Consider the following 21,293-nt stretch of genomic DNA (forward strand, 5'->3'; position numbering starts at 1 on the left):
GTGTGGGGCAGGCGGAGACCGCAGACCGGGAGGGTCTGGAAGGGGCTGGCTGTCACATGGTCATTTGCATGGTCATTTAGAGTTACAGGGGGTTGAAAAGGCTGAGCACACTTCTAGGCGCCTTCCCAGGGTGCCGGGGGGTCAGGTAGGTGAGCCTCGGCCCCCTAGAAGCTGCACTTGGGAAGCCTGAAGGACCCAGGCTCGGGCTGCCTCCCGGACCGTCCGGGCAAGCGGAACCCTCGGCCGCGGTGCCTGTGCTGCTCGGGGTACGCCTTTTCAAGACTTCCCAGCACGGCTGAGTGACGACCTCCTTAGCCAATAGGCGAGGACGCTCTAGGACCGGAAGCCTGCTAGGCACGAAGGAGACCGGCAAGAGCTGTTTCCGGGACAGCGCTGCGTGAGCTTCTGTTCGGGGGTCGTAAGCATGCGTGGGCCGTGGCGGACCCTCGGGACCCGGAGGGCTCCGGGCTGCGGGTTACACACGGTGCGTGCGGGCCCCTGGCTGGATACCCCCGCCCCCTCCCCAAACGCGGCCCCGCCCCGCCGGGGTCGTAGCCGCTGCGGGGACCCCCGCCCCCCTAGCGTGGCGTCCCCGCTCTCCCCCCAGGTCCCCGCGCCGGCCCTTCCGCACTGGCTCGCGGAGAGGTCGGGCCTCTTTGAGGAGCTGTGGACGGCGCAGGCCGAGCGGTGGGCGGAGCGGGCCCGGAGCGAGCGGCGGCCGATCCGGGTCGTAGCCCCCGGAGGCCGGAGGGTGGACGGCGAGGCCTGGAGCACCACGCCCTACCAGGTAGCCCTGCAGATCAGGTAGGTGGCGGCCGGCCCGGGCCCCCAGCGGAGCGGCGTCCCCGGGGCGTGGGAGGGCCCTCCGTGCGCCAGGTGGCCGCTGTTACCACCTTCATCTTACAGACGAGGAAACTGAGGCGGGCAGCTTGAAGTGACGGGCCCAGGGTCACCGACCCCAGGCCCAGCGCCCTATCCATCTAGCCCTGGGTTCTTCCCTCATAGAATGAAGCCTTTCCCATTAAATTTTCCACTCCTCTGTCTTCGTCTCAGTCTCTTTTCCTTATTGTTCTTCTCTGTAGGTGAAATGACAAGTTCCAATCTCCCAGAGTTCAGTGTTCTTATGCCCTAGTCTCTAGAATAGAGCAAAATATTTGTCCCCTTCCTCCTGTGGGAATCCTGACCCTGTCCTCTCCTCCCCTCCCTCCGTCCCAGTTCTGCCTTGGCAGATACTGCAGTGGCTGCCCGAGTAAACGGAGTCACCTATGATATGGATCGTCCCTTGGAGGGAGATGCTGACCTTGACTTTCTGACTTTTGATTCTCCTGAAGGAAAAGCGGTGAGTGACCCCCAACAGCCAGGTTAGGTTGGCAGCTGAGCTGGACAACATTCCAGTGGGATTCCAAGTCTAATCCTAGTGCTTTAATTTGCCTCAGTTTCACCATATGGGTAAGGGAATGGCCACTGACCACCTTACCCCCACCCCGAGCATTTGGTTCCGTTATTATCAATACTAAGCTCATGGAAGCTCTTCTGTACCTTCTAGAGAGACTTTGCGAATTGCTATACCCCCAAAAAATCTTCATTGTTCAGCTAACCCACTCTCTTCAGATTTAGCTGAATTGAGCTTTGTCTATCACTAAGTTCATAAAGCCTTGAGGTTTGTTAATTTTAAGAGCTGAAATCTATGTATAGCACTTTAAAGTTTGCAATGTGATTTACATGTATTCATTTAATCCTCACAACAGAATCTTCTCCTTACCTTAAATCCAGTGCTTTTTCCATCTCCTTTAGTATTTATTATTTACCTGTTTATGTTGGGCGTTGAGTAGAGGAAGTTAAATAGACTTTATGTAGTTCCCTGTTTCATTTGATTTCTACAATCATCATGTTGAGTACAGCCAAGTATTACAATGGGAAAACTAAGCCTCAGACTGCGCAAGTGTCTTGCCCAAAATCTAGGTCTTCTACTAGTATTCTTTCCAGCCCAGTGTGTCTGTCTGTCTGTCTCTTCAGCATCCACTTGCACTGATAGAAAGGACAGATAGATAGCACACAACACTGTAAAGACATTAAACCAGCATAACTACTTTGAAGAGTATCTGAAATACATCTTTAAATGTGTGCTGGCCTTCTCTGCCAAACATCAGAGTCTTAGATCTGGGAAGGAACTTAGAGGTTGTGTAATCTAGGCCTCTCCTTTTACAAATGAGGAAACTAAGGCTCAGCATTCCTGTGATTTGCTCGAGATCATACAGGTAGCAAGTGGCAGAACCAGGATTTGAGCTCAGCGCTAACTCCAGTCCTCTGAACTTTCTTCTATACCATGTCTATCCTGTAGCCAGACTGCCTTACATCTTCCCCATCCTGGTTTGCTCAGCTAATGCAGCTTGACTTTTATCTAACGCAAATATAACTCCTTGTCACTGAGATTGCTGTGTTTGTCTCTTTCGTTCTGGAAGAGGACCATGACATCAAGATGATGACATGACTTGCAGTTGACTTTGATTTGAATGAGGGAGGGCTGTGCAAGATCACTAGCCTCACTTTCTCCTGCAGAATCATCTGGGTCCAGTGGCCTGATACTCTTTAGGAGGGCTGGAGATGGTGGCCCAGGATGCAACACAGGGACCTTGGCCATTTTAGGCTAAGGTCTTATCAGATTCTCACTTTGAGTGAGATACGCCCATTCAATGAATAGTTCTCTTTAAGTAGTTACTCAACGGATGGCCCCTTTTAATAAAAGAAAAAACTAACCAAAAAATCAAACAGGGAAAGACCCTCAGGATTCCTGGGTGAAAGAAAAACAGTTACTATTTAGTAATTACATTCCCTTTGTGCCAGGTGGGTGGAGACCTCTGCCCAATCTATGAGCTCCAGAGTGAATTGGACTTAAGACTTGTTCTTTGAGCAAGAATTGTAGCCAATAACTCCAAAGGAGAAAAGGGAGCACTTAGCCATGGAAGTGTACCCTCTCCTGGGTAGAGCACGCAAGGAGAGGAGAGAATACTTACTCACAGGTTGTGTTTGTCCTTCATTCTTGAAGAGGACCATGACATCAGTATGATAACATGACTTTCACTTGACTTTGATTTGAGTGAGGGAGGGCTGTGCAAGATCACCAACCTCACTTTCTCCTCAGATATAACCCACTGTCACTGAGATATTTGAGGAGAGGAAGACAGAGGATTCTGAATTTTTGGTGCCAAAAAATAGAGCCCTCCCTAAAGGCTTCCTAAGTATAAGAAGCAAATTTAGCAAGTTTTGGGGTTACAAAAAGCCAAATGGAGTTGTCCCTTTAATTAACATTTTACATAGATGGGAGTAACTCCTGCTGTGGAATAAAGAAGGAAACATGCAGTTCTTTCCTTTCCTCGTATCCCTTTTCGTTTATCCATGATTACTGGAGGAAGCAGAGTGGATCATAGAAATAGCAGACAGAGAACCAGTAGTCCACACTCTTCCACTGAGTAGCTGTTTGACTTCGGGCCTTTTCTGGGACTTATTGTCCTCCACTGTAAAGTTAGGGAGCTGAGATGCCTTCTAGCTCTAACCTTTTACATATCTAACTTATTCCTGGAGTCTAATCTCCTTCCTTCCTCCTACAGTCCTTCTGCCAAATGACCTGAAGTTAAGAGGGAGAAGAGCTAATCCAATATAGAATGATAAACATCAGGAGGTTTGGAGGGGATATACTGATTACTCCTTTCTTTTGAATTCAGTTGTTCTGGCATTCCAGCGCCCATGTTCTAGGGGCAGCTACTGAACATCTTCTGGGTGCCCTGCTCTGCCGTGGCCCCAGCACCTTTGGTGGATTCTACCATGACATATCCCTCGGAGGGAATCGGTGAGTGGAGAAGAGTTAGGGGAGGATGAGAGCAAAGGGAGTTGTTTTTTTCCACTAAGCACTTTTTGGAGGTAGATTAGCATTCCGTTTGGAGAATGCAGAGTGACTAGGTTAAGATTCTTTTGAATCTGTGTTCCTCTGCACTCTGTGCTCCTTTCCCAAGCTTTCTCTTTTTCATTGAGAGAGTGGGATTTAAGTGAAAAATATTTTATTTGCCAAGCATAGAATGAGGGGAATGAATGGTATTGTTTTCCCTAGTCCCCAGATCTCAAGATTTCCCTTCACTTCTTACAATTCATGATCCTCTCAGTTTATCTGATCTAAATTTGCTTTAGGCCTAACCTCTCCTGACCATTCTCCTCAGTGCTAATTGTCCTTAACTTTACTCAGCTGGACTGTCTGTACTATGTCTTTCTCTCAGTTTCTTACTGTCTCTCCCATGATAGCCTCTGTATTTGTCCCTCTCTCTTCTCCTAATGGGTCTTGTCTCCCTCAGTGGTTCTAAGAGATCACTTAAAGGCAGTACCTGTATGTCTTCTTTCCTCTGGGATCTTCCTCCCACAGCCCATTGCGGCTTCTGCACACTGGCAGAGCTCCTTCTCTTATGTAGATTAACCCTTTCTTTTCCTAGGACAGTGCGGGGCTCAGAGCTACCTGTGCTAGAACAGACATGTCAGAAGATCGTGACCGCTGCTCACCCTTTCCGGCGGCTGGAGGCCTCTAGGGAACAGCTTTGTCAGCTCTTTAAGGTCAGAAAGGGTCAGGAAGCTGGCACTCTCCCACATCAATTTGACCGAAGGGAAATTTCTTCTTCCTCCCAATAACGTTTCCCCTGTGACTTCCTCTCACCAGGATAATCCTTTTAAGCTTCAACTGATTGCAGATAAAATAAAGGAGCCAACTGCTACAGTGTATGGGTAAGAAGAACACAAGTCATGGAGACCAAGAACAGTTAAAAGTTTATTCTACTTATTGGAAGAAAAGTCCACTTGTGCCACAATAAAAGACAAAGCAGTAGGTTCAGGGGCTGGTCTTGTCTCCCATATCTTCCTCAGTCACCACACAGCCTTTCCTTGCTGCCTGGAAGCTGTGAAAAGAAGAAAACTAGAGGCTCAGAAATGTGGGATGCTGATCCTTTTACCCCCTTCCTTCTCCCAGATGTGGCACATCAGTTGACCTTTGCAAGGGTCCCCACCTCCGACACACAGGGCAGATCGGTGTACTAAAGCTGCTGACGGTCAGTGAAAGGGGGTTTTTTCTGTTCTCTCTATTGGGGAAGGGAGAAGAGATTGTCCTGGGGACAATGTGGATTTCCTTATTACATAAAAATTAAACTTTTATACAATGTAACTTAAAGAACAATAATGAATTGGGGAAATGTGATACACATGATATCATATCATGCCAAAATTAGATAAACTTAAGAAAAATCTTCATTGATGTCTTTGTTTTTTTTGTCACCTACTGATACCCCCTTCATCCCCATGCCCGTCCAGAGTCCTCCCCATTTATAACAGGGGTAAGGGAAAGGATAGAGATTAGGCCTAGATTTCATTGACATAGAGAGCTTCCATGTGAGGAAACCCCCCCAGCTCAGAGTCCAAAATTAGGTGACTTACCCTGGGCTGCACACAGTGTGTGTGTCAGAAGCAGGACTCCAACCCAGTTTTTGTTTCCAAGGCCATCTCTCAACCACTACAAAATACTTCCTCTCATAATAAATAATTTTTAAAGAAAAAAGCTTTAGAACTAACCAACATATCATAAAGTCTGAAAATATGTTCATTGTTCATGTTTTCTAATAATCAGATGCAAATTAAACCAATTTTGGAAATTCTTTTTAAATCAAATTGGTTAAAATAATGAAAAATGACAAAATCAGTGTTCTTGGGAGTGGGACAAAAATATATTCATCCATTTTAGTAAATTCCAGACTTGCAGAATTGTTTTAGAAAGTAACTTGGCAGTACACAGTAAAAGTTACAAAAATAGTTACTTTTTTTTTAATAATTGCACTTTTGATTGAATAATAATCCCATTGATAGCAGTATCCTCTGAGGATTGTTGGGGTCTTTTTTTAAGGCTGTTCAAAGATTTTCATGGCTTCATTATTTGCTATTGCAAAGAATGGAAGCAACGAGAATGTTGAGCAGTGGGAGAGGGCTTGAAGAAATTGTGGTGTATTGATAGAATGGAATTCTATAGTGCAGCTAGTATCAATATCTGTGATAAGAGAAGTAGGGAAAGACCTACATGAAGTAATGCAGATTGGGAGGGAGAAAAAAAGAATGAGAACAGAGTACACTCCATGACCACAGAAGAAAATAGAAATAGACAATTCTAGTGGAGATTTAAGAGGGAAAAACTGGAAAGTCGTGACATTGGGTGTATTGACATTTATTGATGCAAATGTTTCAAAACGGAAAAAGAAATAAGACTAGACTGTTTGCTGTATGTTATGTGATGAAGGAACAGGCTAGGGTGTAAATGAGTAGAAGCTAGAGGGGGATATTCTAGAAAAGCTTTCCTGAGCCAGGGACAGAATAAGGAGTTAGGTCAGGAAGGGTAGGAAACCTGTCCCTTAATAAAAGATTTGTTCTGTTAACTTTGGATTCCATCAAAGGGCCACACTTTGGGACCTAGAGAGCTACATTATGAGCTCAAGACCCCAGGTTCCCCACCCCTGTTAGACATAGCTGGCAGAGAGGAGGAGAAGGGCTTCTGGCTTTAGCATAGAGCACTAGGTGAAGGCTCAGCAGGTTGGGAAATGAAAACTTGGAGCTTTAACTAGTATAGAGCCCAGGTCCAGATAACCCCAGATGGAGAAAGAATCCAGGACCAAGAGTCAGAAGCAGAATTGGAATTCTAGGCCCAGCTAGCTCACCCTGACCTTGGGACCATTCCTTTGACTCTTAGTGACTTAAATTTTTCTTTTCTGCTGTATGTTATCACTTCTTAAAGATAGTATAGATATGATAAAATAAACTACATATAATAGATTATATATCAATCGCATATAAATGTGCATGACTTACATGTAATTCTTTGTAAAAGTGCTTTGAACAATTGTTAAAAGTACTATTAAAGTGGTTGAAGACATTCACCAGCAATAGAAATAAAAGCTTCCCTGTGATGTTGTAGGGAGTGTTGTTGCTAGAAAACTAAAACTCTGAAATAAATGGAAGGAAGGTTAGACTCCTGATCGGAGCTTACAGTAATCCAAGTAGGCACGGTGCCTGGGAGAGACGTGAGGAAGCCTAGATGGAGGGGACAAGGGTGATCTAAGTCATGTCAGTGACAGTGAAAACAGGAGAGTGGGATTCAGACCCAAGTTTGGATGGCACAAGAAAGAAAGGAATTAAACATGAATTTGAAGGATCTGTTCATCGGGAGCCCACAGAATGACAGTATCCCACTGCTGATGGTGATAGGGAAAATTGAAGAATTGGGGCAAGACAGGCTTTCATAGGCAATTGGAGGCAACCCCACTGGCTCCCCACATCACTGATGGGGACACAATGGAGGTTGCTCTAGGGCCCTTTCTACCTTTCTTTTCTTGTTTCTCCCTCAGAACTCATCTTCATCATGGGTGGGGTCTTCAGGGGCTAAAGAGCCATTGCAGAGAGTGTATGGCATTTCCTTCCCCAGCGTTGAGGGGCTGAGAGCCTGGGAGAAGCAGAGGGAAGAGGCAGCAGCAAAGGACCACAGACGCATTGGGAAAGTATGAGTGTTGGTCACCAGGGACAGAGCGTGAAGGGGGGCTTGACTGGACACTGGGAAGAAAGGACTGATCTAGTGGAAGGGAGGGAATGCCTGGCTGTGGACTGAAAAGTACTAGGGAACTGTGAGAAGCTGAGATCCCTGACCACCCCTGACCTAACTTGTGGATCTCCAGGACCAGGAGCTTTTCTTCTTCCATGAGCTGAGCCCTGGAAGCTGCTTTTTCCTGCCACGGGGGACAAGAGTATATAATGCGCTGATGACTTTCATCAGGGTATGTGGGACCAGAACCTTGAAGGGCAGAACAAGGGAAAGGGGGGATCACTTAGGAGAGAGTGGTCCCCCTTGAGGGAGCTAGAACAGAGAAACAAGACGGTGCCTCAGTGTTGTGTGTATGGGGGATAGAGAAGCATGGGAAAGAACATAGGTGTGAGACACTCTGAGAATTTGATCATGGAGGGGTTGGATTAGGGCTCTGAGGTCTGGGAGTTCTCATTTCCTCCTCATCTCTTCTACTGTCTCCTAGGATGAGTACACCCGTCGAGGATTCTCAGAAGTGAGGACCCCTACACTCTTCTCTACAAAGCTGTGGGAGCAGTCAGGACACTGGGAGCATTATAGTGAGGACATGTTTGTTCTTCAGCCCCCAGAGTCTGAGGGGGCTACCAATTACCAGTATGACCATTCCACTAAACAGCCCAGAGGCATGCTGGCTCTCAAACCTATGAACTGCCCTGCACACTGGTAAGTTGGCGTAGCTACGCATGGGATATCACAAAGAGATCTGCCCTGAAAGTCAGGAGGCCTGGGTTTGCCACTAACAAGCTAAGCCACGTTGGGAAAACGAAGAAGGTAAACCAAAAAAAAAAAAAGGTAGACAAGATGTTCTCAAACATCTCTTCCAACCCTCGCTTTGCATGACTATCAAAATGGCGAGCATTTAGAGAGCTCCTCCACTGCACTGGGGGCCACAGAGTAGTCAGTGCATGTAGGGTAGCACTACAGGCTAGCTGGTTAAATGACATGACAGTTACAGAACCATCAGCAGGTGAAAACTAATAGAACACAAAATGAACACTGATGGCCGTGGAGTGAAAATGCAGCCATTAGCCAGGAGGGGTTAGGTAACACTTCCTTGGGGAACTCCATCTTGAACTCTGTCTTGAAGGATGTGTGGTTGGTAGAGAGGAGCTGAGTCTCCTAGGGAGTCTGACTCATTCCCCTCTTCTCTCCCACACTCAGCCTGATGTTTGCACACCGCCCCCGATCCTGGCGAGAGCTGCCTCTGCGGCTGGCAGATTTTGGGGCCCTGCACCGAACTGAGGCCTCAGGGAGCCTGGGGGGCCTGACGCGGCTTCAAAGGTTCCAGCAGGACGATGCTCACATCTTCTGTGCTCCAGATCAGGTTATCCCTGCGCCTCCTTTGCATGACACCCTGTGCTTCCATAAGCTTCTAGCACCCCTACCATTGACTCACTTACCCTCTCACATGTGCCCTTTGAAGCACCATATTATCCCAGTTTTGTAGATACCTATGTATATGCCTGTCCATTCTCTATGACCCTGAAGGTCACACTCTTAATCCTCCTCCAGTCCCCCCTCCTTTTCAACATGGCCCTTGGACATTAACACCTTCCCTTGTCTCTCTGTCCCCCAGCTAGAGTCTGAGATCCAAGGATGCCTTGATTTCCTTCGCTCTGTCTACACAGTCCTTGGCTTCTCCTTTCATCTGGTGCTGTCAACAAAGCCATCTTCTTTCCTAGGGGAGTCCTACCTTTGGGATCAGGCTGAACAGGTTAGTAGTAGAGGGAAACATGAGAATAGGAGCCACAGACTTCTGGCATTTCTGGGGAAGGATTCACAGGCCTGGCGTCTTCCCCATTTGTCTGGGAGGAGACAGCATTGCTTCCCAGGCAGAGGAAACTAGGTGAGATTCTTTGAAGGTGGAAAGGGGGATTCCCCTAGAATCCCAGAGAGACTTTATTCTGCCATTCTGTAGATCCTTCAACAAGCCCTAGATGAATTTGGGGAGCCCTGGGAACTGAACCCTGGAGATGGTGCCTTTTATGGACCCAAGGTGAGTGGCCCACATGGAGGGAGGGATACGCCAGGGAGTTGGGAGAGACAGAAGCATGGGGTCAGACTGGAGTCTGAGGCCCTCCCCGCAAAATTTGTGCAACCTTGGTCAAGTCACAGTCTCCTCTCTAAAATGAAGGGCTTGGACTACATGGCCTCTGAGGTCCCCCACAGCTCAGATCCATGATCTAAGGGTTGGAGTCATTGAGGGCCCTGGTTTCCAAGCTCATGTATTGGCCCATCTTCCTCCAGATTGATGTTCATATCCAGGATGCCCTGGGAAGACCCCATCAGTGTGGGACAATACAGCTCGACTTCCAGCTGCCTTTGAGATTTGGCCTCCAGTATATGGGGTATGGAGGCTTCCTCGCTCCGTGTCTCTTCTTGGTACTCATGGGCATCTCGCTTCTGGGATACAGTATCTGTGTCCTCCTAGACTTGACCCTTTTTGCCAGAAATCAGTACTGTGTGTGAGAAACAGTTTGGGTCAATTTGACACAAATTCATTAAGTACCCACTATTAAAGGTACCTGCCCCTCCTCTCTCTACCTCTGCCTTGTAGGGCATTCTGTGGCATTCCTGGGCCTGGAAAAGGGGAGGAATCTTGGGGTGTTGCAGTTTCTGACCTTCTCCTTCCTACCCATCCAGGCAGTCAGGGGTCCTGGAGCACCCAGTCCTCATTCACCGAGCAGTGCTGGGCTCAGTGGAAAGAATGTTGGGGGTGCTGGCTGAGAACTGTGGAGGCAAATGGTAAGACTGCTGAGCCCTAATGTCTGACCTCTATCACCTTACCCTGATGGAAGCGCTGTGATGTGGTAGATAGAAAACCTTGAGTTCAAATACACTTCAGATACTTATTGGCTGTGTGACCCTAGCCTAGTTAACCCTAGTTAAATAACCTTGTATCAGGGTCTTCATCTGTGAAATGGGGTGAGGGGTGCGGGCCTCCAAGTTCTTTTCTAGCTCTAAATCTGTGATCCTTTGAAACTCTCAGATACACAGAGCCCCACAATCTTTAAACTGTTTCACCAGCTTTTCCTTTTACATCTCTCTTCCCCAGGCTTTATTGTCCCCACTCCATTCTCATGGAGGGATAACTCTTTGCACTGTTTCTCCCCTCAACCCCAGGCCACTGTGGCTCTCTCCACTCCAGGTTGTGGTCATCCCTGTGGGAGTTGAGCAAGAGGGTTATGCACGGGAGGTGAGAGGGGGACCTAGAGGGAGCTTGGGGGTCGGGACTGAGAACCTGACTGAAGGGAGCTAGGGAGGGGCAACAAAATCTTAAATCTTCTAAGCACCTACTATGTGCAGGGTAGAGCTACAAGGACAAAAATGAATGGTCCCCACCCTTGGAGAGCTTACATTCTGTTGGGGGAATATAACATCTACCCAGATCTGCATAATTAAAGGGAATCCAAAAAGGGAGAGCATTACCTCGGGGAATGGGGAAGGCTTCCTGAATCTTCCAAGTCAGAGATGAGGGAGTGGACTGTAGGCACTAGGAGTAGACTCTGTGAACTCTTGGAGATGGGAGTGGAGGCTAGTCTTCCAGTCAGGTTCATGAAGAGGAATGGTCCAAGGCCCCTGGGTGGTGTGGCAGGCCCATGGCATTCCAGTGACTCTCGCCCTCTCTTTCCAAATCTTCCCCCAGGTGCAGGGAGCCCTGCAAACTGCAGGCCTGATGGGTGACTTAGATAAGGACCCTAGTCTGACCCTCGGCCGGAGAGTGCGGCGTGCCCAGCTTTCCCAGTATAACTTCCAGTTCGGTGAGTGGTTCCTCGTGGGAAGCAGAGCTGTTCTTGGACATTCTCTCCGATTAACTCATGTCAGCTCATTCAGACTCTCTGAGGCTCATCATTTCATTGGAACACAGCTTGTTTGGTGCCAATGCCCAGGCTTCCCTGCCTGTTCCCATCTTATTACTACCCAGCTTCCTTTACCTTTGGGGTTAATTGGTTTCTTCAGCTTTAGAAAAAAAAAGGGACAAGAAAGATTAATGAGGCTATTAAGTAATTGTCTTTGCTTGTTTGTCTTGGACTGGGACAGCCCTGGGGAATGGATGGCACAGATGATGGAATTCTGCAGCAGGTAACATTACCTATAGTGGCTGAGTCATGACTCAGGAGGACCTGGGTTTGAATCCTGCCTCTGAAACCTTAGGATTGTGTGACCATGGACAAGTCACCAAAAGTCTCTGAGAGCTTCCATCTCTGCAAAATGGGGACATTAAGCTCCCTCACAGGGCTGAGATCATGAATATCAAGTGTCTGCTATAGATATGTGAGATTGGTCTTGTTAGTGCCTTGGCTTCCCCATTTGTTCAGAGAGAAGAGAGAGAGAGAGAGAGAGAAAACCTGTTTCTGCTTTAGTCTGCCTGGATCTGTGTCCTTGGTTGTTTGTGACATTCTCTCGTCCCTCTTTGTCAGTCTCTTGCAGACTGCTAACACTAGCCCTGGATTCCTGACGGGAAATGATAATGCGGTGGCGGAGAAGCTGGGAAGGAAGGAAAGGGAAGGAACTGTTATTTCTTATCTCAGTCTTTCTCTCTCCCCAGCTGAGGACCCGGGAGCCAGGGCACAGCTAAATATAGCTCTCATCCTCCTCTGCCACAAGCATGTTCAGGGAGCCTGATGTCTCTGGGAACCCCCAGTGGACCAACGTGGCTTTATCCTGCTGTGCACCTAACTTGCTTTTTCCTTCCCCAATAGTGGTAGGTCCCAGAGAGCAGAGTCAGAGGACAGTAAGCATTCGAACCAGAGACGGTCTCCAACTTGGAGAGCGAGATGTCACGGAGGCCATCGGGCGGCTTCGAGAGCTGCAGGATGCCAGGGTCCACAATGCTGAAGAAATATTTTGAGCCACATCATGAGTATGAGTAGAGGGGCTTTGGGACTAAGCCACTGCCCTCCCTCCCAGAGAAAAACTTGGCAGGATTCTCCTTGGAACTCTGCTAGAGGTGGTGGGAAGAGGTACCGAGAGGTACCCTTCTCTCCCCTGACAAAACCAACTGCCTGGGCTTGCTATTCTCGGAGGAGGAATGTGTGATGGTCTAGTGAGGGAGGAGTGTGGAAGAGAATGAAAACGGCAATAAAAACTTGAACCTTCACTTGTCTGTCTGGGTCCCAATCAGCTTTCTGGGGAAGAGGAATGGGGAAAAGGCTGCAGTCTCCTGTTGGCCCTTGGAGGGGAAGACAATATCCTCAGCTTGCTATGAATGAGGGCAACAGTGCTCGGGACTTAGAAACATGTCCTGCTCCCCAACTTAGCCCCCCAGCTCCTCCAGCTTAGCAGACTCCCAGAACCCCCCACATCTGTATAAGGAAGGAGTGATAGAGTGAAGGTACAAGAAGGAAGAGGGAGTTCCAAGTCTAAAGTTCTCTCCCAGCCATGAAAATACCAAGTGAATTAACTCATCCTCAAGCACCAAGTGTCTGGGCTCTCTGTTCCCCAGCCCCAGCCTCTCTATTCCCCTCACTAGGGTTAACCAAACAGTTCTGTCCAAGGACATCCAGCTTCAGCCCAAGCCACAACTTCCCACCAAGTCAGAGAAAGGGAATCCCAAATAGCTGACTCCAGGGGCCCCCTGGAATTTTGCTAGTTAAGAGTCACCTAATTTGAACAGGCATCTTTGTGACCTCTGCCTCGGCTGGGGGAGGGGAGTGGAAGTTGCCAGGGATTAGAATGAGTCACCTCGGGAAGCCCCGGGGGAGGGCGGGAACTCCACAGGCCTAGCCCTTATAAAAGGAGAAGGAAGCACACAGAAATCACAACAGCAGAAACGGCAACTACAGAAACAGGCCTTGGTTCCTGAGAACTGCTCACGAGAACAGCCCCATGATGGGGTCCCCATCCGCACCAGCTTTGGTCTTCATGGTTTTGGCTTTGGGGGCTTCAGCCTCTCGGGGAGGTGAGTCAGGGCTGGAGAAGGGAGCCTGAATGGGAGGCAGAGACAAAGACTGGGATGAGGTGGGGATGGAGAGCGTTCCAGTCCTTGGATGCCTCAATGGATGCCCTCCGGAGCTGTCCCAGGGTCCACCCCCTCCACCAGCTTGCACAGTGCTTGTGTACACAATAGGTGCTTAATAGATTTCTGGAACTGAGTTACTAACCACAGTATAGTATGTGGGTCTTCAGACTCTGCTCTGACAATAACTGTGACCCCAATAAGCTATTCAGAGCCTCAGTTTGCTCATTTGTAAAATGGAGTTATCAACATTTTTACTTGGATGAATTTTGGAAGTTTTATGAGTAAAGGGCTCTGTAAACTGAAAAGTTATGTTATAAACTCTACGGTTCTGTACTTCAATGCCAACTGATTAGTTTGACAGTTGATGGATGACTAAAGGCAGCTTTCCTCCTATCCCATCTGCCCTCAGGCTTGTGCCCTTTTCTCTCCGGGGAAAGGCTGGAGACATAGAAGAAAAGACCATGTATGAGGTGCTGCAGAAAGAAGGGGTACCACTGGGGAGTAGGGGCTGGGAGGCTGGCTGGCAGTGTGTACAAACATCCTCCTCGATCAGTGAGTAAAGTGGGGCTGGCTGAAAGGGGTGAAGAAGGATTGAGACTGTTCCTTCACCACCAAGCGGAAGGATGAGGCCACCACTACACCCCGCCATCTGCTCACACTGACATCTAGGTGGTGCCCAGTGACAGAGAGGGAAGGAGCTGCTCAGAACCAATTTCTTCGGTCCCACAGACACCCTCTGCCAAAGGAGAGAAGTTAGGGGAGGAAGAAACAACAAAAGGGATTAAACAGCCCTCACAGTGGGAAGCAAGCTAAATATAAAGTCAGTGAACCCGGGTTTGAATCCCAGTGATGCAACTTCCTACCCATGTGACTTTGGGCATATCTACCTTTCTGGTCTTTCTCATCTATTAAGAAAGTTAGACTAGGTAATAATAACAGCTAACTTGAGGTTTGCAAAGCACTTTATAATTTTCCTGGATAGGTGGATTATCTCACATGCATCTGCTTTAGCTAGCTTTGATGTTGGGGATAAAGAAACTCCCCAAAATATCTCTGTCCTCCCTTAGGTTATTGTCTCTTCCTCCAGCCGCCTTCTGTGTTCTCTCATTTCCTGAAGAAGGGGGAAAAGTGGAGGGGGGGTCATGGAACTAATCCAAGTCACCAGATGGGTTATTTAATGGAGGCAGACTAGGTGGGTGGGGCTGAGCATATCAGGGAAGGACTGAGGAATTATGGAAGAGAAAGAAGAAATTTGGGGGGTGGGGAGAAGAGCACCACTGCTCACAGTGGGATGGGATCTGAAGGGAGCCACAGCATCTTTCACTGAAAATAGGGCAGGCACTCCGATGGGCATGGGCAGGGAGATGACCTAGGAAAGCCCAGGGGGCATTGAGGAAAGATAGTGGCAGGGCTCCAAGCCCAAAGGAAGGCTCAGGCCTCTTCCATCCACCACCAAAAGCCTCATGACTCAGCAACCCCTCCCGACCTCTTGGCCACATTCCCTTCGAGCCAGGCTGGGGTGAGGTTTTGAGCCAGGATAGAGGGGTCACTCGCTGGCACATTGTCAGATGACTATCTCAGTAAAGCATATGGAAGAGGAAGGAGACGAGTAATAGGGCAAGGGTAACTTGGAGGAAGGTTCTGGCAGTCTCAGGGTTTGTCCATGCATGTCAGTAGCTTTCAAAAACTTCAGTCTGATTTTTTTTTTCTAATATTTGAGTGCCCAGTACACAAGGCTGTGTGCTAGACTCTTTGGGCTACAAAGGTGAATTAAGATGTGGTTCCATGCCCTCATAGAACTCACAGCAGGTCAAACAGTGAGTTGGGTTGACTTGAATTGGTTCCTGGTGCCAGCTCTCTCCTTTCCAGCGTCTCTGTCTCTTCATCTCAGGTTTAGGCAAGGCAGGGAGGTAAGTGCCCTTCCCTCTTGCCTGAACACTGTTCCTCTCATAGTTAGAAAACAAGACACTGGCAAAGAGCTGGGAAGGAAATGGGAATCTATCGCAACCTCTTCACCAGTGTTCTGCTTGTTCTTGTCCTCAGGACCCAAGCCTTTTGAACAGAGACAGGTGATTCCACAGCATTTCATTTTCAGCCAAAAAGAAGGTGAGGAGGGTTTGGAGGTGTGGAGGAAGATGGGGGGAGGGGAGAAAGAAGGGTTCTGGAAATCATGATTGACTGGACTATTTCCTCCTAGTTGGCTATGCAGCACCCCCTGCCCCTTCCCAGCCCCAAAAAGCCATCCTTAAAGACCCCATCATATCCCAGGATATCTTTGAGGGACAGAAAGCAGGTACTCTCCCTTACAGCCTATTTGCCAAACCCTCAGGTCTGGTTCTACCTTCCCTTCTTCAAAGGCTGGGTGGGATCTGGGTAGCCAGACCAATACCTAAAAGTGAAGCGAAATCTCTGTCCCTCTAGAGCCATTCAGCTCCCCTCAGCCCCTTGCTGTCTCTTTTTCCCCACAGCGGATTACCTCTTTGAAGACTTTCCTCTGCAGGAAGCTCAGAGCCCTCAGAAAATCCCCGCAGAGATCCCTCTGGAGGAAAAAGGTGAATGATGCCCCAGCCTGTCCCTCTTCCCACCTCCTAAGATGGCAGGGTCTCCAATTGTCTCCAGGCACAAAGAGTCCCACAGAGTAGTAGAATTTCAAGAATTGGAAGCAATCTCAGAGGTCCCCTAGCAATCCACCTCCCACCCTCCAAAAGTGGGCAAACCATTTCCACTTGAAGACCTCCGTTGAAGGTGAACTCACTGTAGCATCCTAAATTATTAGAGTTTAAACAACTCGTGTTAAAAAAAGGTTTTCCTCACTTTGAACTGAAATTACCTCCATATAATAACTTCTCATTAATTCTAGTTTGGCCCCTCTGTGGTCAAGCAAATCAACTCTTACCCCTTTCTATAGGACAGCAGTCATATCACAATTGCTGTTAGGCTCCATCTTGTATTGCCTGAACTGCCTGACCCTTTGGAAGGGTCCCCCATCCGTCCAGTTGTTGTATCATCTAGCTCTGCTCTCATTGGGAATGGAGAATGGCAGCAACTTTCCATGGGAACCCCCTTCTCTTCTAAGCCTAGGATCCTGTGCAGTGAAGGGAGAAGGGATTTTGTTTATCTTCTTTCTCTCCTAATAGAACCCATTCCTAAGGAAGCCATACCTCTTCAAGAGGAAGTGCAGTCCTCTCAGCATTTACCTGTAGAGCAGAAAGAAGGTAACTCCTTTCATTCTATCTAACTACCTGCCTCTACAGGTCATCCATTGGCCTTCCTAACCTCAAAGAAATTCCCTTCTTGGGTCAGACAACCACCCCTTCTTCCTGTCACCCACAAGGAATGGGAATAACACGTCCTCTCCTCTGGAGATGACTCTCTCTCGACTTCAGGAAGTTATTCACACTCACTCCATTCTCTCCCCACCACAGTGGAGTCTCGTTCCCACCCTTCAAAGGATGATGGGTTTTCCCAACATAAGCAGAAAGAAAGTAGTTATACCATTTTTGACTTGGGAGGAATCTGAGAGATCATTTAGTCCACCCTCATCACTGCACAAATGAGGGATGTCCATAACATGCTCAGAGAGACCTGCTAGTTAATAGTGGAACTAGGACTGAAACCCAGATCTCCAGACTTCTTTCCAAAGCTAGCTACCTCATAAGATTCCCCTTCCTATTTAGTCTCCTGTTTCAGTCCAAGGAGACTAGGGGAAGAAGAGTTGATCCCTAGGGCTTTACAAATCAGGGGTCCCCATCTCTGACCACTTTTCTCTGTCTCCAGTTGATACTTCTCACCCTGAAGGGCACCCCACTGTCAAAAGAGAAGGTAAGACCTCAGAATGAATCCCTTGGTCTGTGCTAATCCAACCCCTCCTTCCAATAACCTGCCTCCACTAAATGAACCCTCTCCCTGAGCTTCCCCTTCTCCCCCTTCCTATCAACCCCCCACGTCCTCAAAGTGTAGCCTTGTTCTTTGTTCTTCCATCCCCTGTCTCACTCCGCCTCTCCTTGATCCAGAAATGCCAACTCCCCATGTGATCAACGAACATCCTGGACCACAGTCCTCACATCCCCACCCCCATCGCTGCCAGCAAGATTCCCAAAACAGAGGATGGGGTCATCGACTAGATGGCTTCCCACCTGGGCGCCCTTCCTCAGACAACATAAACCGGATCTGCCTCTCTGACCGCAAGCTAGTGGTATATGGTCCTTGGAACCTGCCTCAGACTGGCTACTCCCACCTCAGCCGACAGGGCCATGCCCTTAACTTTCTGGAGACGGGATATACCCGATGCTGTCACCTCAAGACAAACCGACTGGATTGTGCGATGGCTGTGGTGAGTATTACACGGGTAAGACTGGCATTCTCAAGGGCCAAGTTGGGATGGAAGAGAGGCTGCTCCAAACTAAACACCTAGACAGGAAGCTTGAGATGGGAAGTGATGGACCTCCTCGGTTCTCTTTCTCAGTACCTCTACTGTGGGTCTCCCAAGTAAGGAGATAGAGAGTGTAGGTTCTGTTTATATCCTGGATATCTGTCTGTCTGAATCTGAAAGGAGAAGGGGATGTGGACATCAGAGTCCTGGATTGACCAACTCTTTTTGCTTTAGTGGGCAGATGCCCTGTTTCGGTTCTGTGAGGCTGAAGTCTCAGTCAAGACCAGAGCCTACTCATGCTGTGGGCTTCAGGGAGTGGCCCGCCTCTCCTGCTTCCAAGAGAATGCCCCCCTGCCACACTACCAGCCTGTCCATAGGCACTGCCCCAATCACACTCCCAAGGTTTCCTCTGGCCTGGAGTTGTCCTTTCCCCCGGGAGTCCCCACACAGAACAATGTTAAGAACATCTGTGGTCTACGGCGATTCCGATCTATTCCCCAAGGAGTCCAAACAACAGATAACATCCAGAGGCAGCTCCAGGCCCTGATGCAGTTGGAGAGCAAATTCAGGCGTTGCTGCCAACACGGAGACAACCACACCTGTGCCCAGCAGGCAGTAAGTGAAGGTCCCTGCAATCTCTGATCCCGCCATCTGACTCTGACCTCTGATCCGGTCCATCAGCTCATCTACCTCCAGCCTGATCCTGTTGTTCATCAGTCCAGCCACCTCCGACCTCTGATCCTGCCTATCCATCCATCTCCTGCATGCATCCATCTGTCTCCAACCTGCAAACATCACCAACATCTGTTCCCAAATACTTCTGGCCCTTATCCACCCATAACTCTGATATATTCCACCAATCTCTAACCTACCCTGTGTCCACCGACCCATTTTATCTCCTTCCACAGTTGTCTGAGAATATACCCCCTAAACTGTTCCAACCTTGCTCCTCTCTACCCTTGCCCAGGATCCGTCCCTTCTTCAGATGAGGCTAACCTTCCAAACCTCCCAGCTTCTGATGACATACCAAGCTGAAAGTCTGAGGGAGGGTTGTCCCTATCTCCTTCCCTGTCCCACCACCACCACTCTGACCTCTCTCTGCCTTCTCCCACAGTGGAAGGATGTTCTTGACACTTACTGTGATGAGGAAATGGCAGTAAAGACCCATCAGCATACGTGTTGCCATTTCTCATCCATCTCAGCCCGTGATAACTGCTTTGCTCGCCATGCTCCCTACCCCAACTATGACCGTGACATCTTGACCATTGACCTCAGCCGGATCACTCCTGATATCATGAACCAGCTCTGTGGACACCGAAAGGTGCTCACCAAGCAGTAAGTCTGCCCTCCCTTTCCACACTGCCCACAGAGAAATAGAAGCAAACCCTTGTACGTAGGCATCTAACTTCTCCCAAATACCTATGATCCCATGAAGAAAGTGAAGCAGGACTCTCCAGGGCATGAGTTATCATTTGAGCTGAGAATTTTCTGTGGGAGAAAAGAAAGTTGCCACAAGGCACGCCATTTTCTCCCCCATTCAGTAAACAGATTCCTGGGCTTATCCGGAACGTGACTGCCCGATGCTGCAAGCTGCCGCCCTCAGAACAAGTGTTCTGCGCAGAGGAAGAGGTAAGTCTAGGAGGGGGAGACAGAGGGCATGCTGGGTAGGTTGGACACATGGGTTGTTCTCTTCTTTAGTACCCTGAATACACAAACTGAAGTGATGAGGCCTTTTTAGGGGAAAGGAGGAAGAGGAAGAATTTATTTTCTCCGCTTCAGAAATTTCAGCTCCATTCTCCCCACCACCATTCTTCTCATGCCTCTTCTGGGCCTCAAGCTGGACCCCCTTCTCCTATCTCCAACCCGTCTAGCATTTCCAGATTTGCACAGCTGTCTGTCATCTGAATTTCAGCTTTGGAGTAAAGGGGCTTTGCATCTTCTCACATAAAGGGCCCTAGGGAGAGTTCCAATGGAAGAGGAAGAGGGTCTGAGGTTGCAAAGGACCACTGGGAGATGGAGAAACAATGACAGGGACCTGGAGTGTGGGATGAGAGAAGGAGGGGGAAATAGGAACAATTCTAGGAAAACTGCATTTTCAACATCTTTGCATAGCTAAATGTATCTTCTTTAACCAAGCACTGGCACCAAGGTGTCTTTATTTTCCAATGATCAGAACCCACACTTTTCTCTGCAACTCCCTCTCCTAGAAATATGCCTTCATCGAGGATCTTTGTGGCTCCCGACGCAACTCATGGAGGGATATTAATTTCTGTTGTGATGAAACCCCTGGGGATGGACAAACCAGCTGCTTCAATACCCACTACCTAAGGAATGTGGCTTTGGTGGCTGGAGTGGCCCAGAAACCCAAGGACCAGCAAGAGACAAAGACAACTGAATTACTGCCTGCCAGCCCTGTCCCAGAACATAAAGGAGAATGAACCACACCTGGCTAAACTTCAGTGAGGTCTAGAAAGGGGAAAAGGGAAAGAAACCCTTAATCCCCTACAAACTGTCTTTCTAATAAATACACTGGTCTAGGATTTGGTGTCTATTTCTCATCTCTTCCCCATCCCACACTGCACTGCTCTGTGTGCCTGTTTCCTCCAGAGGCGAGCCCTTGTGGATCCACTCACCTCTTCCTTGACTTTAGAGAAAGGAGTATAAACTTATGTGTAAGAGAATTCTATAGATAATCCCATTTGACCTGTGTCCGGTGCTTTTATCTTTTCCAAATATTTCAGGGCTATTTTTCTTTTGCAGACATTTTGATTTAGAGCTGAAAGGGACCCTAGATACCTGGGCCAACTTCCAAACTGAAGCTTAGAGGGAAGTGATTTAAAGTGAAGTTGACCCAGCTTGTACCTGACTCCAAATCTATGACTTGCCTTGAAGGGAGTTAAAGAAAAAAGGAAGGAAGGAACAGATGGAGGAAAGGAAGGCTTTATTAAGCACCTACTATGTGCTTCAGGCAGATAGATGGCCCAGTGAATAAAGCTCTGAGCCTGGAGTCAAGAAGACCCCAATTCAAATCCAGCTTCAGACACTTGCTAGTTGTGTGACCATGGGCAAATCACATAACCCTGTTTGCCTCAGTTTCCTCATCTGTTAGATGAGCTGGAGAAGGAAATGGCAAACCACTCCAGTATCTTTTCCAAGAAAACATCAAATAGGGTCACAAAGAATCAGACACATTTGAACAAATGTGATAAGGGATTTACAAAATTATCTCATTTGATCTTAACAACCCTGAGAGGTTGGTACTATTATTATTCGCATTTTACAGCTGAGGACCCTGAAGAATAAAATTAAGT

General features: G+C 48.3%; 2 protein-coding genes and 1 long non-coding RNA gene across 9 annotated transcripts; 2 read left to right on the forward strand and 1 right to left on the reverse strand.

Moving 5' to 3' along the window:
• The first annotated feature begins 63 nt into the window (after positions 1-63).
• Positions 64-12,749, forward strand: TARS2 (threonyl-tRNA synthetase 2, mitochondrial). 5 transcript variants are annotated; one of them, XR_011974879.1, is made up of 18 exons: positions 64-484; positions 608-804; positions 1,216-1,339; positions 3,723-3,847; positions 4,479-4,596; positions 4,700-4,764; positions 5,006-5,084; positions 7,419-7,568; positions 7,743-7,841; positions 8,094-8,311; positions 8,810-8,972; positions 9,225-9,362; positions 9,567-9,644; positions 9,896-9,996; positions 10,292-10,393; positions 10,704-10,844; positions 11,295-11,409; positions 12,352-12,749. XR_011974879.1 is itself a non-coding variant. In XM_072644699.1 (18 exons), exons 1-18 carry the CDS (start codon positions 425-427, stop codon positions 12,498-12,500), a joined length of 2,154 nt encoding a protein of 717 aa, XP_072500800.1. In that variant the 5' UTR covers positions 64-424; the 3' UTR covers positions 12,501-12,749. The 5 variants fall into 5 exon arrangements, 3 of the variants coding, with proteins under 3 accessions (XP_072500800.1, XP_072500801.1, XP_072500802.1); XM_072644699.1 differs by having other exon boundaries at positions 10,772-10,844; XM_072644700.1 differs by lacking the exon at positions 12,352-12,749 and adding an exon at positions 12,070-12,245 and having other exon boundaries at positions 10,772-10,844.
• Positions 4,795-11,166, reverse strand: LOC140527645 (uncharacterized). Its single transcript, XR_011974884.1, has 2 exons — positions 11,078-11,166; positions 4,795-4,934 (listed from the first exon to the last, which is right to left on the reverse strand). It is a non-coding gene; the product is annotated as an uncharacterized lncRNA (long non-coding RNA).
• Positions 12,750-13,139: 390 nt separating the features above from the next.
• ECM1 (extracellular matrix protein 1) lies at positions 13,140-20,522 on the forward strand. Of its 3 annotated transcripts, XM_072644705.1 has the most exons (11): positions 13,140-13,550; positions 15,654-15,716; positions 15,808-15,903; positions 16,079-16,162; positions 16,748-16,825; positions 17,388-17,432; positions 17,624-17,943; positions 18,217-18,597; positions 19,097-19,317; positions 19,524-19,611; positions 20,190-20,522. In XM_072644705.1, exons 1-11 carry the CDS (start codon positions 13,478-13,480, stop codon positions 20,418-20,420), a joined length of 1,680 nt encoding a protein of 559 aa, XP_072500806.1. In that variant the 5' UTR covers positions 13,140-13,477; the 3' UTR covers positions 20,421-20,522. The 3 variants fall into 3 exon arrangements, with proteins under 3 accessions (XP_072500806.1, XP_072500808.1, XP_072500807.1); XM_072644707.1 differs by lacking the exon at positions 18,217-18,597 and having other exon boundaries at positions 13,170-13,550; XM_072644706.1 differs by lacking the exon at positions 15,808-15,903 and having other exon boundaries at positions 13,188-13,550.
• Positions 20,523-21,293: the final 771 nt, after the last annotated feature.

Source organism: Notamacropus eugenii, chromosome 2 (assembly GCF_028372415.1).
Source record: "Notamacropus eugenii isolate mMacEug1 chromosome 2, mMacEug1.pri_v2, whole genome shotgun sequence".
In the NCBI taxonomy this organism is placed as follows: Eukaryota; Metazoa; Chordata; class Mammalia; order Diprotodontia; family Macropodidae; genus Notamacropus; species Notamacropus eugenii.

Bases quoted from the DNA above. Each gene is read 5' to 3' on its own strand.
- ECM1 (XM_072644705.1), top strand. From the start codon at position 13,478: ATGATGGGGTCCCCATCCGCACCAGCTTTGGTCTTCATGGTTTTGGCT. The intron at 15,717-15,807 runs GTGAGGAGGGTT...ATTTCCTCCTAG, and splicing joins CATTTTCAGCCAAAAAGAAG to TTGGCTATGCAGCACCCCCT. The intron at 17,944-18,216 runs GTGAGTATTACA...TTTTTGCTTTAG, and splicing joins TGGATTGTGCGATGGCTGTG to TGGGCAGATGCCCTGTTTCG.
- TARS2 (XM_072644699.1), top strand. From the start codon at position 425: ATGCGTGGGCCGTGGCGGACCCTCGGGACCCGGAGGGCTCCGGGCTGC. The intron at 8,973-9,224 runs GTTATCCCTGCG...TCTGTCCCCCAG, and splicing joins TCTTCTGTGCTCCAGATCAG to CTAGAGTCTGAGATCCAAGG. The intron at 9,645-9,895 runs GTGAGTGGCCCA...ATCTTCCTCCAG, and splicing joins GTGCCTTTTATGGACCCAAG to ATTGATGTTCATATCCAGGA.